Here is a 19,251-nt window from a genome sequence, read left to right on the forward strand (position 1 = left end):
AAGTCAATACTTTGCATTTTATTGCCACAGACAACTTTATTTTTTATCAACAGATTACCCAAGGAAGAAACTTGTTCTGAATTTAGTCCTGCAAGTACCAGTGATCCCACAGAGACAAATCTGTAAAAAGAAGTCTTTATAGCCAGGGAGAGATGGAGCTTCTAAAGGCAATGAACTGTGAAGGATCCTCCTGCTATGGTGCTCCACTATTCAGTCTGCGTCTGTCTATCCAACTGTCTAGTGCCTGATACCCCGGCTCTTCTCCGTCTCCCTGTCTGCTGCGTCAGCGCCATTGCCTTTTCCATCGCCATTCCCCGTGTTGGACTTCACTTCAGAACTACAGATGTAAACAAATAAATGTCAGTTAAATATTACTGCATACCCAAGGAAATACAACAAACGCATAGATTTCCTTGAGAATGTCATGAAAATTGAAAATGATTTTTTTTGTCAACTCATTCATTCATTCATATATCGTGCCCCACTGCTTTACCTTTGAATCGGAGTTTGTATGTCCTCCTTAATAAGGTTGTTGAGTTTGTAGTAGTCCAAAAAGGTTCGAGCCACATTCCGGCCCAGTTTCATGTCTGATGACGAGGAGTTAAAGCAAATGGATTTTGGATGAGTAACGTTGCTCATAACATTTTCTAGATCAGCAGTTCCCAAACAGGAAATAGCCTCCTTTCATGGGCCAAAGAACCATCAGTGAAAGACAATTATATAACTCTCTAATGTTTCCCCACTGAAGAGTGAACATTTTGGTATCTTTAAACATTACCCATAACTTAACTGCTTGTCCTCCTTTACTCACTCAGCAACAGCTGGTAAAAGTAAGTAAAAAGGTATTTCTCAGTGTTTCCCTGATGTGTATATAGTCAGTTGTTTGTTAACATGTTTCCATGTTGTCATTTATTACTACTAGGTTATACCAGTAGGTTATGTCAGTAGTCCTTTAATAGCTTTCCATGAAAAGAAAAAACTGTGAAAATTGGGCGGCATGGTGGCCCAGTGGGTAGCGCCGTCACTTCACAGCTAGAAGGTTCTGGGTTCAAGCCCCTTCTGTTTGAGGTTTGTATGTTCGCCCGGCGTGTTCACCCCGTGTCACCACCAAAAAACATGCATGTCAGGTCAATTGATCTTTTCTCAATAGTCCGTAGGCTTGAGCGTGCGTTGGTGTGTGCGTGATTGTTTGTCTTTTTGTGTAACCCGCAAAAGTGGAAGAAGGGGATAAGAAAGTCAGTCAGTCAGTCATCTTCAGATTACCACCGCTGTATCCGCCGCAGCGGGTCACAGGGAGCTGGAGCCTATCCAAGCTGGCATTGGGTGTGAGGCGGGGGACACTCCAGGCACGATGCCAGTGGGCTGCGGAGCCACAAACAAAGACAAACAACCACACACACACACACGCACACACACTCCTATGGGCAATTTGGGACCGGTCAATTAACCAGAAGCACGTGTTTTTGGAGGTGGGAGGAAGCCGGAGAACCCGGAGAGAACCCACACAGACAGAACATGCAAACTCTGCACAGAGCGGGATTCGAACCCGGACCCGTCGTGTTGTGCGGTGACAGTGCTACCCACTGCGCCACCGTGCCACCCCTTGTTTAATATTGGTGTACATCATGTTTAATTGATCTATTTCAATGTTTGCTGGAAGGAGGGAACCGTCTTTCTCATAAGCTCCAAATGTGTTCATTCTGCAATGAAAACCAAACGATTCTTGTAAATACAAAGCTGTGAATGTGAAATCGTAAGCTCCTTGTAATCTCTGAGGGAGGTAAAAATGTGTTGAATACCTGACGCAGTTCTTATTTTTAATATCTGTGATGTATATTTGCAAGACTCATTCAAACCAATGAATCTCAACGTGGAAACACTTAACATAAATGAATTTAAAAAAGTGTTGAAACTTTGCTTCTGTTAGGACCAACACACTCAGTGAGGCACAATAAATAACCAGTGAGTAACAACTAAATAAATGAGTGGTGTAAATCTTCAAGGTAAAACCCAATGCGCTCTGAATTAAGTGAGACTAAATCAACTGTATTTCACTCACGTCAGGAAAATGTATGATGCTGCTATGAATCACACAAAAACAATTACTTATACACCGAGGCCCAATTTAAATTCAGAGGTGAGGGCGCACATCACCATCCTGCCTGTTGTCCCTCAATACATCAGGGACAATATCAATAACTTCACTGCCTTTATGAAACAGCTAAGCATCTATGAGTGCTGTTGCTAAGTCTGTGCTCATTAATCTTTCAGAGCAAATAATGATAGTCAGGTTTAGATAATGAAAAAATGGAAACCAACAGAATGCCAACAATGTTTGTAATCAGCATGAGTGGGACTATAGTAAATACAGACAAATAAGAAATGTGTTGCTAACAGAAGTGAATTTCATTTAGTCTCGGAGACGAATGGAATAAGAAAAATCAATATCAGCTGCTAATCTGTCCATCCACCCTTCATTACCTATGGCCTTACATACAGAACATATAGTATATAGTGGTTGTGTTCATCCCAACACAAAACAAAAATCATTTTTTTCCATCCAAGGTTGCTGATATTTAGCAGCTTCATCTTCAGCAGGCTGGAACATGATGGAGCAACACAGAGTCATTATCCGTCACTTTCCCTTGTCATTGACACTCAGATACGGAGTGTCATCTGCTCGACTACCTATTTGTCACAATTGTGTGATTGAAACAACTGGCATAAAGAGAAAAATATTCCAAAAATATTGAATCATCATTTCTATCATTTCTTTTTTTTTGTCCCAAGTTCTTACAGTGATTCATGGCTGTACTACATAAATTCTACTTTCTGCAAAAGTGAAAATCCATTTTGTCCAAAAAATGTTAACTTGTAAATCATCAATCCTTAGTTTAACAGCCTGTCTGGACTTACAGGCATTGTATTTTGTCAAACCTCAAGCAACCCTCACAGAAACACACACACGGTCTGTCTCATTACAGCTGGGTGATGATACCGAATCTTGCCTTTAGTTAATTTTAATGCATAATAGTTCCATGAAAGACTAAAGGTCGGCAGCTATTACCGACGTATCAAGTATGAAATTTATCAGGCTCACCATCTTAAGTGAAAATAGTTTAATATATCACCAAAATATTGGATAAATTAAATTTCTGACCTCGTAATAGCACCGGATGTTAAGATAAGTGATTAGCAGATTTATTACAGTTCATCCTGAGGGTGAGATTAATGTGTGTACTAAATGTCAAGGCAATTCTTGAGGTAAATATTGAAATAGATCACAGCATGAGTGAAACATTTTACCTTTTGGCGAGTCTATATCTAGTCATTTGGGGATCATTAAAGTCATTAGCATTCATCCTCTGGGAACTACGAATCACTATACAGAGATTAATACAACATGATTTTGGCTGACATTAATCTTCAAGTTAACACACATAATCAAAGGACAAACTACTTTGAATTTCTTTTAAGCAGACATTCTATCTGTATCGTCAAGTTGGTTGGACAAAGTGTTTTCTTCCCCTTTCACCGTCTCTCTTTCTCCAGCAGAACAAAATATCTGTTGGACCCAACATCCACAGATGTCCTCTCAGCTTTGGTTTGTCATGACTCATCGGCTGTTACAAGAGCTTGGTAATGGATGGTCAGCTTCCAAAAATAGGCTTGCAACATGGGACAAAGACATACAGAGGATGCCCTGGCTTACTGGCAGAGAAAAGAAGTAGGATGTGGAAACACAACGCTGCTGCAGCAGGAAGTGAAGCGTCCCAGAGTCAGAAAACAGTCACTTGGGTCATAAATGTTGATGGTCATGGAAATATGATCAGAGTCACCTCTTCCAAATTAACAGATAAAACCGTAAAATATCCCAGACATTCAATAATCAACTTAACTGAATCACATCAGTATTATCATTATCGTTCTGTGCTCCTTATCCAGCTCCATAGGGGTCAAAGAGGTGTGCACTGAAGAGGATGCAGCGCGTCAGCCTCTCCACCGCCTGTCACTGAAGTGTGTAGGTGTATTCTTTAACATCCTGGTATGCTATCAGTCTTGTCTAATCAATAGCGGGTCATTGTCATTGCTCAAGGGCACACCAGCTTAAGTGCTGATGAGATACAGGCTACACAAAACAAGGGAAGGGGCATCATTACTTGTTTATTGCAGCTGTCTTCTGTCAGCGTGGCATTTAGCGGTTTTCACGTCATGTCCCCTGTGCTCGGTCCTGGTAGACGGACAAGGTGACAATCAGACAACAAGGCCCACGGTGGGAAAATTGACAAGACATGCAGAGAATGCTGTCCAGTTTATATGAAAGTTAACAAGGAGACAAACAAAGGGACATTCAAGTCATCAATATTGGCCACTGACAGGTCTTGTCACTATACTGACACAATGACAACTCATTATCAATGCTAATTAAGAGGCTGGTCAACAATAGCAATACAGAATGGGCCATTTTTGTTCCTAGTAACAATCCCCCACTCTCAGTCTTTATGTCCTGATGTCCAAAGGGGCAAACAAAGGCTGATTAAAACCCCTGACAGAGTTAACTGTAACTGCAAGGAGACAAACTCTAAAACTTGAAGATGAAACTGAACAAAGCTTTCTTTTTTTTCTTAAGGTGAGGACAAAAGCACCAACGAGATTCTCCCACGCCGTTCTTAAAACAGAAAGTCTATTTTTATATTCTAAGCCTCATGTTATTTTGCAAGGATTCTGATAATCTGACGTTTGGGAAGTAATTTATTCTATTTTATAATGACATATTTAGCGATAGCAGAATGCTAAATAAGACAAAATCAAAACAGTCATAACTAGTTAGAATTTAATCGTTTTGAACCCTTTCAAAATATTTCAAGTCTCATTCAACAGCAGAAACTCCAACTACTTTCAGTGGTTACACTTCAGAAGGTTTAAACCCCTGCTCTGCAACTGTTATTTCAAATGACAAAATTATCTATTTTACATGTAAAATGACTCGTTCTGTGTATAATCTCTTAGATTTATCTAGAAAATTGATATTTTCAGTGTTAATTCGGATCAATTACACGTGATGGCCATATCAACTTTAACCACTATGAAGCTTTCTCAACAACTGAAATAGAAGTTGTTAGCTGCAAGCTCAACGTCACATTCTCTAGTTAGCATTATATTCATAAACCGTAATTTAAATCTCCGTGACAATTAACTTTATATACAAACTGCCACAGTGTAACAATAGTAACCAACCGACTGTGTGTATCAATGTGTGTGTCTGTGTTTGTGTTTGCAAGCATTATTAGGCACCTACCCGTTTGCGCGTGTTCAAGTGATGTTATGTGTATTTGTGAAGCATATTTTCCCAGAAGCCATTACATTTGCATACTTCTCACAGCTTGTTGATGTGTTGTTGTGTTGATGTGTTGTTGTTGTGCGTTTGGGCAACTGATGCATGGAGTCCCACAGTAATGTTGAACTGGACATTGGAGTGTTGATGCTTTGGCAGCCAGAAATCACAAAACAATTTAGAAAATGAGTGCTATGAGTGTGTACAGGCTTAGGGTGTGCAGAATACATGAAATTGTGACATGTATTAGGATAGAAAGAAAGATGAGTCCAGTAAAGATACAGACAAAAAGATGTTCAAGTGTTATCAAGAATCCATCAACTACAGATAAGGATCTTGGACTTTTTTAACCCAAGGGCCACATTATACATAGAGGGTCCCCACATTTAGTCAACATCTATAAATGTTCCCTTATTCAGCAATCATTTCATTACTTGTTTGCATTTGGCTCCGTAGGTTTGAGGAAAAAAACAACACAATTACATTTTATGTTTTGCAAGTTGAGCCATACCCAAAGAAACCTCCTCGATAACCCAAAAGTCATGCACTTGAAAATAATTATGGATCATATATGAATATCTTTGAAAGTGACCACTGTTGCAGAAGCTTCAAATATGTGAAAAAAACTGTACGCCTGAATAATGTATTAAAAAACTCAACGTACTGCAGACAAAAGAGCCAAATCTGTCACAGGGGCATTACAGCATGAATGGTTTCACAGGTCCTGAATAATTCTTTTTAAAAAAAAGCACACACACACACACACACACACACACACACACACACACACACACACACACACACACCATACACAATGAAATATCCGATACAGACCGCAAAACTTTTATTAACATATACAAAATTCCACATGGTCAGTTCTAACCATGGTCTCATCACAAAGCCTTTGACAAACCACATTCTTCGTGCATCAGAGCAGATAAGGGAAATAAAAGATTCAGCCCTCTTTGCCTTTTTCATTCTGTAGTTGAAAAAGAAAAGAAAAGACATAAATTCTAACGAGCAATTTATAAATACCAGTACAACAGAACTGTTTTTGTCGTGCCTCCTTCACATAGTTACACTTGACACACATTCCTGTCAGCTGATAAAGGTCGCCAATGGCACCATCCACATGCTTGGAGTGAACTGTAACATCACGTGATACTCTTGGGAAAAGTGACAATAACCCTCCCCCCCAAAAAAACAAAAAAACAAAAAAACAAAAAGAACTCGAACAAAACAATTTTTCATATTTTAAATGATGTAATTACTACACATTAAAGGGGGTCAGGGATCCAACAAGAGTTCAAAAAGGCAGCTCAACTTTTTTAGAAGTATATTAAGTGGTTTTCTTTCTTTAGGATATACCAGCTGACCATTTCTAGAACATTTCAAAACTCACAGGGAATAAAAGCCTGTTGCTAAACTACTTAGCCAAGGGTGGGAGATCAAATTGGATTAGGAAGGACACGTATAGGACAATTGCTCAGCTGTAATTCTGAGAACGTTAGAGCAGCTTTGGTTATTTTAAAGTTTTCTGCGTTGTGTTTTTTGTCGTCTTCCTATTTGATTTAAAAAGAGGGCGGAGATGAGATGAGAAGAGAAAACACACTGAGACCCGCAGTGTTAAAGAATGCCAAAGAATTCTGTTAAACTGTTAAATTCTCACCTCTACAGAGGGAGTGAAAGAAGCTGCCTCTCGCAAACTGGGAGGACCATCTTTAAACAGAGGTGGGGTGTCTGACGCCTCTTCCTGTCATCCACGTAAAATGTAGTCTTAGCATCCCCTCCCAGAAAGTTTCCTCCCGTTGAGCCAAGTGATATATAAAATACAAATCAGGTGATCAAACTCTACCGTTCCAGATTTTTACAAAGTGGGGTAGCGTTCCAATTTTTGAAGCAGCCTATCACTTTGTCAGATGGACACACACACACACACACGCACGCACGCACGCACGCACACACACACACACACACACACACACACACACACACACACACACACACACACACACACACACACACAGTTTGGAATGAACTGAACTATCCACAAATGCAATTGAATTATTAAAAAAAAAAAAAAAAAGTCTGGCTCAAGTGTTACGGATAAGCATAAAAAAAAGAATGTAAGAATGTGTCTATGAATTAATGTGAACACACAACCGGGTGATAAATGATCAGAGGACACAGAGGAGATGGGGACACAACGGAGGATGGGATGTCCGTGCTGTTTCGGAGAAGACGATTCTCAGCTTGACCAAATGATATGAGCTGTCGTAGTCAGGGTGACATGATGAGAGGACAGGACAGAGACGAGGACAAAGGAGGACACAAGAGGAGAGATCAGAAAATAAATACACTGTCAAACTGTGAGAAAGTGTCAGTGGTGAGAAAGGTTATGATTTCAATTTGGTGGCTACGAGTCACAGCAGTGGAGAAGGAGAATCAGGAGAAAGGAAAGGGGATGGGCGCCGTGTTTTGAAGGTGGCGAGCATCGGGGGCCCACGTTATTATTCATTTGTAATGCATTAGTTTAGAATGTGTGTGTGTGACTCTGTGTGTGTGTGTGTGGGTGTGTGTGTGTAGTGAGAAAGGTAGAGGGGGCATTGAGATGCTAAAGGTCTCTGTTGATGATTTGCACGCTCCATTGAGCTGACTGCTGGGGCGTATAAAACAACATGGTCGCTTCCTTCAACCTGCCTGACCCCAATCTCCACTCAACATGAGGTCCCTGTGCTGCCTACCCTGTAGCTCCCCTTCTCACAAGCCAACACACACACTCACGCACACACACACACATACACGCACGCACGCACGCACACACACAACACACACACACACACACACACACACACACACACACACACACACACACACACACACACACACACACACACACACACACACACACACACACACACACACACACACACACACACACACACACACACACACACACACCTCTAGAGAAAGAAAAGATCAAGCAAGTCCTCCTGCTAATGCTGAGTTTTTTGACCTTCAGGACAAATGTCCCCTAAAAACATGGAGGCAGAAGCCCCTCCTCCCTTTTCTCATCTTTCCTGAACCCAGTGCTTCTACGCCGCTCCAACAAAAACAAGTCAAGAGTCAAATTTGTTTTATATCCATGTAAGGTGGACTGTTTGTGGCTTGAGCAGAGCCATTTTGAGTATTACATGTGTCATGAAAATCCCTGAAATGTTTCTTTGAGAGGATGAGAGTACACACACACACACACACACACACACACACACACACACACACACACACACACACACACACACACACACACACACACACACACACACACACACACACACACACACACACACACACACACACCTGATCGCAGTAACTGGAGTTGCTTCATCTGTGTTCTCTATAAAAGCCTGTGAATTACAGGGAACATGCATGTCTGTAGTGGCTCTTCGACAAAGTATTAACGTGTTAAATTGACCTGACTGTTATACCAGCTTTTCACACAACATATCTGTGGTCGCTCAGACTGTGCCTGGTCTTAGCAGTAGAGGGCACTAGGGCTGCATCTATATCCACCCTCCATTCGTCCTGCACTCATCCTACACATGTGCAAAGGAGCTCATGCTTTTCATTTGTAGTGTACTTATCACCCACTCTAAATCTCTCTTTCCTCCTCTTCTCATTCACTCTGTCGCTAAGATCAGTCGCTAAGATCAGACGGCCATTGGCTGACTCTTAAGAGCTCTCCAGCCCCTGAGAAGGTCAGCTGAAGGAAAAGTTCCTCCCAATCTGGTTTCATTAAGGCACCTGTGACCTTCTGATCCTGTGATGAACGTGTGTGCATTCCAGTGTCTTTGTGTCTGCACAATCGCAGTTGACAGGAATCATGTTTGGTCTATTGTTCCATTGTTTATTGCAATTAAAGCCTCAAGTGCCATGTTACATATGCCAACACCGGCTCCTTTCTCCTCTCTCCTTTGTAAATGAAATCAATAGATGCAGCTATCACAACCCTATTCTGTCACTGCACATCTGTCACAACAAGAGGCAACAGAAGAGCAAAATGGTTTTCGAGTGAGTTTGAATGACCTGACACAAACACACACACACAGACACACACACACACGCATGCACACACACACACACACGCACACGCATACGCACATAAAACTAGAAAGCACTCGGAGAATGTATACCATTGCAGTCACTAAAGCCTGAAAACAGTTTTCTCACACAGGAGTCCTTTCTGCAATTTCCCTCAGCATTCTGAAGCTTGATAAAAGACATGTGATCACGAGTGTTCCTAATAAATGCATCCCATTGTTTATCACTGACAGCATTTGTTGCATCATTGCACTCAGACTATGGTAAAGGCAGTGGTGATGTCCGGTGACATCACAACAAATGCGCCAAGCCTGGAAACCTACTCTTATTATTTAGAATAATTTCGTAGTATCAACTTTTTTTTTCATTATGATGCAAATAGATTTTTTTTTTTTAGATATAATTTCCACCTTTTCACAGATACATGATGACAGATACACTGCTTCTGAGATCTCCTTTGTTGGCCACAGTCTGATTCTCTACACGCTGAATCTTCATTTTCATACATGGAGATAGAGATAGAAACAGAAACATACAGATTATATGTGTTAAAGGATACATGTTTCCTCAGTGTAGGGGATGGGACCGGTGCTGCCGGCTGTCATGTAGCTGTAGAAGGACACCTCCAGAGTGTAGCAGTAGGATGTGTCATCCAGGAGACCACCAAGGAACCTTCTGCCGGTACCAGCCTTCACCACATCCCGGTTAAAGGATGTATTCGACTAGAGGAACACAAAAGAATGCATCTGGGAACTCATGTGAGACAAGTGGCTACATACTGTCAATGGTACTTCATGACAAGATCTTCTGCAAGAAAAAAGAACCACCATTTTAAAGCATTGTTGAAGAAGTCTGGAGAAATGTTTTCTCTCTTTGGAAGCCACTGCCCAACTCTGCCCGGCATCAAACAAAACAGATTTGAGCATTTAGCAGCTAAAGACCCTGTTACCAGCTCTCTGCAATCTCCAAGATATTATGGAACCAAAAGTGTGTTGAAGTTGTGGATGGGAAACACGACGGCCTTATTGATTGTCCGTATGGCATGAACTGATACCCAGTAGCTGTTTTGCCTGGTGGATAGTGGATAGTTGGGCATATAACAGAAGCACTGACGGGCGTATACTGGTTGATGTTTGTTCAAGCCTCTAGGGCTTCAAGGCTCAGCACCCACCTGGATGGATGTCTCCCATGTGCAGACCATGTTGGCCCCATGCCTCTTGTTTTTGTAGAAGACAAGGCATTTCTTTTGGTGAGGAGCCTCTTGGGGCTGTATCCAGAAGGACACCTGCCAGGAGAACACCACCTGTACAACCACCAGCTGTCACATGCTCCGAGGCTCATCAGGTGCACCTTTGGCCAGTTTTGAATATTACTTTGGGAAATAGACATTTTTGGACAGATTTGATGGGGATCATCCCCAAATCAATAATGATGTTAGAAATGTTAAGAAAGTGTGCCCTCGTGCATTCGCGCATCAATGCTCGCGACTTCACCTCATCGCGGATTTTTGGGAGGCAGTCACGTGACACTGTACGTGCATTCTATTGGCTGACGGTGTCCGGAAGTGCATTACGTTTCGTGAGTCTCGGACTTACATGAGACACAAAAGTGCTTTGAACAGTTGATAAGAGTGTGGGAAAAGGTAATACAGATAGAAGGTGGTAGAAGATGGCATGCATTAACCGTGAGGAACGAGGGTGCACTGTATTAAGAAACATAAGTTGTATTGTGTGAATCTAATATCGTTCATAATTATTCATGGGCAGATGAGTCATAAATAAGAATTGAATCTATAAAATGAAGAACTCTCCAACACAACTGTGTTTTTTAAGAGTTCAAATATTTTTCTGAGTTGTGTAGATGTTGCGGTCATATTGTCTTGAGTTCTGTTTGCCGCTTCTGATTAGCTGTTATTAATATGGTGTGGTTAGCTGGTAGAGAAATACTCTGATTTTAAATCTTTTAATTGCCATCTACTGCAGTGGTCATTGCTAGTCTCTCATAGACTCTCATTGTCTCATTTTCCAACCTCATGTCTTTTTAGAATAAAACAATAAATCACACAGCTTTCCCCTGTTACCTGGAAAAGCCCTGATTTGAATACGGGACTACCCCTGAATCAACCCTGGATGATATCAAACACCACATCAGTCTTGAGGGAGATTTGTTCAACATGTTCAACAATTTGTAAAACATGAACTTAAAATCCTCCAATTTCATTACTGAACATTTGGTACAATCCAAGGCACCATCATCCATTGTCTTATGTGCAAAGATTGGACGGTTTAATTCAAAGGGCAAATGCACTGTTAACAAAATTGAGTCAGTCGACTTGTAAAAAGTAGCTGATTGTGAACAAACTTGCTTTGAACATGTTCTAATAGATCCAACCATCCATTTTCTAACCGCTATTGTGGGTTGTGGGGAGCTGCAGCCTATCCCAGCTGGCTTAGGGCGTGAGGTGGGGGATGCTCCGGGCGCGACGCCAGTGCACCGTGGAGCCACACAGACAAGGACAAGCATGCATGAACACACTCACACCTAGAGTCGATTTGAAGCCCGTCCATTAACCTGAAGTGCATGTTTGTGGAGATGGGAGGAAGAACCCGGAGAGAACCCATGCAGATACAGGGAGAACATTCAAACTCCACACAGAGCGGGACGCGAACCCGGAGCCGCCTTGCTGTGCGGCAACAGCGCTACCCACTTTGCCACAGTGCCACCCTGTTCAAATAGATTTGTAATTAAATTTTAACTCAAGAGTACATATTTGACCATTTAATTTTTGACATTTTAGGGGAAGCTGAGCGTCCCATGCAGTCTTAGGCAAACTGCAGTCTCTGGTCTGTTGTTATAGGCTGGAACAGAATGATGTGGCACAAAGGGGCCATTAGCATGACCCAAATATCTGTGGAGTGATGTCAACATTAGTGAGAAATGGAAGTGGCACAGGGAAACCATTTGGTGGATAACCTGAATGAAAAAAATGTGATTGATTGTCCCTTGCATGACTGGGTGGAGGGGCATTACAGTCAGTGAATGAATGAATGTTTTCTGCCATGCAATTCTTAATACCTAAAGTTCTTTTCTTGCTTCATCCCTCATCTCTTTTTCTACACAACCGGTATTAATCAAGTTTCAGCTATGTTCTTTTTTTTTTTTTTTGCAGAACATCCCCACTGTAACAGCAGTTCTATTCATTCAGAAACTGACAAAGCTGGGCTATTTTCTATTTCCATCTAGAACTACGATCTGTGACGCTGTTTCTTACTGCTGCCTGCTTAGCAACAGGTGATAGGGATTGAACTGATCACTGCCTTTACTGAGTTCTCTGTGACACACGCCTGAATGAGATCCACCAGTTTGAAATGTTTTTGTTGTAGAAAGATTAAAACAAAAAAGTCTGGGCTATAAGTAGATTGTACACCTTCTTTTTTTTAGTCACGGACTTTCATGTCAAGTGTTGGAAAGCCTCTTTGTATTGGACTTTGTAAACTATGACATATCTACCATCAGAACAATAAAAGTCGTCTTGTATTAATGAATCAGTTAATATCATTGTTAAACGTCTATTGGACTGAATGGACGATTTCAAAACAACAATGTACCAAAACTGATGAAAATGAAGTATGCTGTAATGACATGTATGGAAAGAAAAAAACAAATAAATTGAAAATAATATATAAATTGTAAAATGAATTGAAACAGCATTCAGACAGATGCCAGTTTGTTGGCAGATAAGACACACTTTTAGACTCCTGTACCAGGAAAAGACTGTCTTTTGTTACCACTATCTCCACTGTGATTGTTGAAAGCATTATATTTCGAAAAACTTTATGTTGGAGGAAGCTACTATTCTAAATCAAGTAATTGCAATTTCTATTAATGCTCTGGGACTTGTTCAGGTAAAGGTGTAAAAGTCGCATGTCTAAAACAATTGCATCACCAATAGCTGACTCATATTTCAATGCCACTACTCCCTTGTTGTAACTGCTGCATCAATATTGGCTGCTGTGTCTCGCAAGCTAAAATGTCTCGATAGTGATTTGTTTCTTAGTAAGACGCAGCAGTAAGCTGCTGGAAATTCAAGGACAGATATGAAGGGCACAGCCGCTTATTGAAAATATTTACTTCAAACAATGTCATTACAAACATTGGATATGAATGGCTATTTCAGAAGAAAACAACCTCATCCAGTCTATTTTGGGTTTTACGCGTGTCAGCTATACACGAGTGTGACACTGTTTTGGGAAGGAGTGTGTAAAAAGTTTCTATCCCCTGTCACTCCACTTTGCTGCAGTGTGCATTGCCATACAGAAATGCAGACTTAGCAGCCACCAGTGGGAGTTTGCTATGATTATGTTGTGCTGCTGCTGCATTGGACTTTAGGTAGTGCTGAATGAGCAGAGGGACAAAAGCATAGAGAGGGAAACGACCCCTGGGCCAACTGTCACACAAGCAAAACAGAGTCAGAGCGAGAGAGAGATAAATTCTACTGAAATGGCATTTACTCGTCCTTAACACTGCATACCATATAGACAATGACAATCAGTGACACCTTTACAAATGTTATCTCAACATCCACCCCAGATTGAGATTAGCACCGAGAATAATTGGGCAATAGAGGTTATTATGAAGACTGTGTGTGAAATGTCACCATCAGCGAGGAGGCGGCGTTCAGTCGAGGTGATGCAGGGCTGAGAGGAAATGGTTTGGTAGATGACCTGAATGGTAAGGTTCCATTAAGTTATGCATGAATGGTTTGCTGAAGGAAGCATCACAGTAAGTGAATGAATGTTTTGTTCTTCATGTTCTCTGCTTCTGTCCATTTATTTTACTGTAAATTTTTCCTCCTCTATCATTTGACATCATTCATGCAAACTCAGTTTCACCTGCCTTTAAATGAACACCTGCTCTACTCATACAGAACACCTGGGCCTACGTTTACAATTTTGTTTAACCTAAAAACATGTTAAAGCAAATGTAAATATTCATAATTCATTTAGTTGAACTGAAAACTTTTACAAATTGCCTCTAGTATTAAGTTTGAGCATGAGTGTATGTTTGTCTTTCCTGTGGCCCTGAGACGAGCTGACGTCTTATCCAGGGTGTACCCCACCTTTCGGCAATAGCAAGAAGTATTCAATAGTTTTCAGTCAACACTTTGTTATAACTCCATGCAGCTTTAGATACATTTTCTCTTTATAGTTCTTCATCTGTCCTCCCCGGCAGAGCATAGCAGGTGGCAATGAAGCTCTTTTCTCAATACCACTTATCCAATCGTTTTTCAGAAGGACTGTTTTCTCCAGGATAGCCCTTGAAGCTGGTGAAATTCTACTTCCTGGTATGTCTGTGTGCTTTGTGTGACTTACGAAAGAGAAGTCTGGTGCGTTTTGGCACAGCAGTCTGGGGAAGACAGCTTGTCTCTGGACACGCTCTTCGTCCTCAAACACATTGCCGTACATGAAGCCATTCAGCATGGTGGAGTGGGCATGAACGTCAATGTAGAACTCCAAACTAACTCTCTGATGGAGGAGGAGAGGGAGAAAATCAGTGGAAGAGAACAGTGGGACAGAGAAACAGAGACACTTAGGGAAGATAAAATGGCAGGTTCGTGGGGAATATGGGATATTTTTATGGAAATACAAGCAACAGTCCACAATTAATATACCCACTGGGAGTAAGGAAAAACCTTGCTCTGCACTGGGGAGACTGTTCTCAGACACGTCTGTCACCCATGTGGTGACGATACCTGAAAGGATCCACCATGAATACGTTGTAAAGATAGACATGTGGCAAATTTATCCCATGCTCCATATCAATTCACTAGGTTAATAATGAATTCATTGGGGGCCTGTAAAGGATGCATTACACACAACATAAGTGATAAGTACATTGGTGACCACTGAGTGCACTGGGAGGTGTTGAGTGTACTGTAAACGGACATGGTTGTTGCAACATACAAAAGTAGTAATGGAGTCGGCTGTCGCTGACAGATTTAAGACGCAGCAACACGGAGCTAATAAAAAAAAAATCACACATTCTAAAGTATCTGTAACATGTAACAAAATGATTCTCATTTAAGGTCATGTGTTGTGGACAATGCTGAATTTCCAGCAGTTGCATAACTTTTGACCCACCTGTCATAGATTTTAATTGTTTTTATCTTGCTTGAATTTGACTCATTATTTTGTTAACATGATGTTAACAGATTTATGAAGTTGAAACAGATAGGTTAACAGTCCAGTCCTACAAAAACTAAACAAAACACACACACACACACAGACACACGCATTTCTTCTGACCCTTAACTCAGGAGCAACATTATCTCCTCTTTCTGTCTTATAGCACCGTTCTCCTTCTCCTCCTCTTTTTCCTCTTTATCTTTCTCCGTCCATCTCTCTTTGCTCATTACACATTCAACACCACACCTTGTTCCCTGTGGGCCATAAAAAAAGGAAGAGAAGAAGGGAAGAATGTGAATTTGAAAAAGAAGAGTGGAGATTGTGGGCGGAAGAGAGGGTGGGAATAGCAAAGAGACAGAAGACAGAAAGAAAAAAAGGTACATGTGGGTTTGTGACATAGTGTGTGCTCGTGCATGTGTGTGTGTGTGTGTGTGTGTATGTGTGTGTGTGTGTTGTCAGAGGGGCAGCAGGGAAAAGCAAACAGAAAAACACAAAGCAATGGGGACACAAAGAGGGGAAATAAGTACATGAAGACAAACAGAGAGAGCAAAAAAAGAGGAACAGAGAGCGATACAGAGACAGAAGATACGTGTGGGGAGGTGTACAGAGATTGACAGGAGAGAGGGAAAGAGAGAGAAGGAGAAAAACAGTGCTTGGGCATCCTGGGCGATGCAGTATGCCTGTGTTTGAAATTCCACTCACAGCCAAAGCAATTTCCTGGCAGTGGCTGTGCTGTCAGCTGCTTGGCTGGCTGGTGGTGAAATATGGTGGCTGGGAGTCAGCCACGAGCAGCCCCCGACAACCTGATGGATGAAGCCCCAGAGGAGAGGAGCAGCGGCAGGAGACGACAGAGGAAAAGGGGGGCGGGGGGGGTTTAGAAAAGGACAGTGGGAGGGTGAAAAGATGGAGGAGGGAGGGAAAAACAACATAAAAACAAAACACAAAAAGGGCAAGAGGAGAAAAAAAAAAGCTAAGTGCACCCAATTGAGCAGTGGCATTGATGGGACGCAGACAGAGAGACAAATATATAGAGACATAAAGGAGAGTCAGACGGGTGTGAAAACAGAGAAGGGAAGGGTAGATCCAGCTCCATTAGGCAGAGGGAGGAAGGTGGAGCTCCAAATAACCAGATGAGGTCTAGACGAGGGAAACCAGTCTAATAATCACCCGGGTCTCTCTCCTCTGGAGGAGATGGAGGGAAAAGATAAAAATGAAACAAGAGGAGAAATAGCTGAACGGATCGGGAAAGGCTGAATAAATGTACCAGACTCAGTAGAGCCCAGAATATTCATCAGGTACTCCTTGATGATATATTAAAAAAAAAAAAAAAATTCAGTTAAAAATCAATGATTGATTGTCACATCTGAAATAAAGTTGTCATACATTTATTTCAATAGATTCCTAGATAGTCCTGTGGGATCATACAAAGGACTTTAAAGACTAAAAGCAAACATACAGCTGAAACAGCGGCTAAATGAAACAATTAGTCTATTTTCCAACAAATAAAACATTATTTACACAGTTCTGATAATCAGTTATTACCCAATTAATTTTTAGACAATTCTAAAATTTGGTTTTCACAAATTTGAACATTTGCCGTCTACAATAACTTCATTTGTTTGGCTTCGAACTTTTGGTCAGACAAAAGAGGAAATTTTAAGTTGAAGCTATGGTTAATTTTTAAAGAAAACTTTTTGAATTTCCCAAGCATTTTATACGAGCTAAAACATAAAGAAACTACAACCAAGGCAATCAGAGACTGCAACATCCTGAGACACCCCTGAATTCAAATTTTTACCCTGACCTACTTGCATAGGTCAAAGATGGTCTCTATGGTCTCACTCACAATGGCCTTTGATCTTCATATTTCTGTCTTATCTGGTTCCTGAGTGTACAAAAGTTAAAATTTGACCTTGACGGTCCTGTCAAGGTCAAGATCATCATCTCATTTCAATCCCCTTCGCCGCCCGAGTAATGTGCTTTTTGTTCCATCTTTCTATCTGCAACGGTTGTGAAGATATTTGGTGGACAAACTAACGAACGAATGAACGGACGGACGAACGGATGAACATCACCGCTTTGAAGCGGGATGTAATGAACAAAAAAAACCTAACAAAACTAAATCCATTTAAGTGTATAATCAATAGAAATAATAATCAAGAACTAATCAATAGTGCTGCAGACCTGCATGGAGAATTATTTTGATGGACATTGATTTGTGCAAAGAGCATTTCTCACAAAGTTGTACTAAAAAGACAGGAAATGGATACAGTATAGAAAAAGGAATTAAAAAGCCACACCTTGATTATAGTTATTGAAGATGAAAACGAAGATAATTTCAGTTTAGTTTGTACATGTCCTAACAAGAATGCTTCTCCTTCCAGACAGTAGACCGGTGGTGGGGGCGAGTAACAGCAATAGATCCCACCCAATGTCATGTCCAGGTTTCTACGATACTCAGTTAATGCCCCGTCAATCAAGCTGAGATGGTTCTGAAAGCCCCACCACTGTGATTGATGCGTCAATTAACAACTTGGTCTGACCTCCAGAATTGTTCCGTTGAAATTGTAATGAGCAATTAGGGGCAATTACGAAAAAGAGACTGCAGAATGAAAGGCAGAAGACAATTTGAGACAGCGAGAAGACGGGGAGAGAGACTTGTCCAAATTAAAACCTCTCAGAGAGAAACAAAGCTCCATCTCTCCACTGGAACTCCGGGGAACTCTCAACTTATGGTGAACTTGCTGTGGCTGCAGACAGTTTAATGTAAAACCTAGAAGGTCAAAGGAATGAATTTTGTAAGACAAGCACTTATCTCCTGCATATTAATTAGAGCAGGGTATGGAGGGTGGTGTGTGAGGGCCGTAAATGCCGGGTTTATCTTTACACTGAAAGGGGAAAAAAAAAAAGCTGATTGATGCAGGATTACCAGCTCCTGAATAAAGCTCTCGGCATCAGCAGTATAACTTTTGAGAAGAAGGGAACTGTTTAAAAGAAGATAGGACAACAATATTGTACCATTTAAGGTACAACATCCAACATTTAAAGATTACCTAGAGTAAAAATGGAAACACTGGCCCTGCGGACAATAAGGTCTGTCATAGTTGTTCTTCATTCGTCGGGTTGGATGTTACCTGCCGTGTCAAGTGAATGAGACAAACGTCTCACAACAGAGTACAGTATAAGATGGACCAATAGGAATGCACACCTTATGATGGACCTTTGTGGTAAAGAGGCAACTAAGCTGGAATTTAAATCTCTTGATTAACCAGTTGATGTACATTTCCAATCTATTTGTGCTTCCCCATGTATGTAAATGGACATATCCATCTACAGGCATCTACTTCTACCTCTTTTAAAACACATGGAATACGAAATAAATGAATGCAGGAGATGTGCTGAACTCTGTCCATATCTGGATCCATCTTTAAGCAATAAAGCTCCTTCACATCAAATGTTGCCAAGAGCGGTGGTTTGGCTACCTGGTTTAGATGCTGCCTGAAAATCCACCTTTTATTTCACGGACGCTTGTTAAAGTCAATAACATTATAAAAGCTGATAACGTAATAAAAGTTCTGAACCGATAACATAATATATTTTGTAATAGTTATTACATTTGCAAAGTTTTTT

At 41.0% G+C, this 19,251-nt stretch overlaps 1 protein-coding gene across 1 annotated transcript in view; it reads right to left on the reverse strand.

Annotated features, from left to right (window-relative positions):
- Nucleotides 1-200: 200 nt before the first annotated feature.
- The window catches only part of agbl4 (AGBL carboxypeptidase 4), a 285,402-nt gene continuing 266,351 nt past the window's right edge, over nucleotides 201-19,251 (reverse strand). The window contains exons 10-13 of the mRNA XM_068318744.1: nucleotides 14,809-14,961; nucleotides 9,996-10,158; nucleotides 494-587; nucleotides 201-337 (exon numbers count right to left, since the gene is read on the reverse strand). Coding sequence (XP_068174845.1) covers nucleotides 238-337; nucleotides 494-587; nucleotides 9,996-10,158; nucleotides 14,809-14,961 — 510 coding nt within the window. The 3' untranslated portion in view covers nucleotides 201-237. The remainder of the gene's footprint in view (nucleotides 338-493; nucleotides 588-9,995; nucleotides 10,159-14,808; nucleotides 14,962-19,251) is intronic.

Source organism: Antennarius striatus, chromosome 7, assembly GCF_040054535.1.
Source record: "Antennarius striatus isolate MH-2024 chromosome 7, ASM4005453v1, whole genome shotgun sequence".
In the NCBI taxonomy this organism is placed as follows: domain Eukaryota; kingdom Metazoa; phylum Chordata; class Actinopteri; order Lophiiformes; family Antennariidae; genus Antennarius; species Antennarius striatus.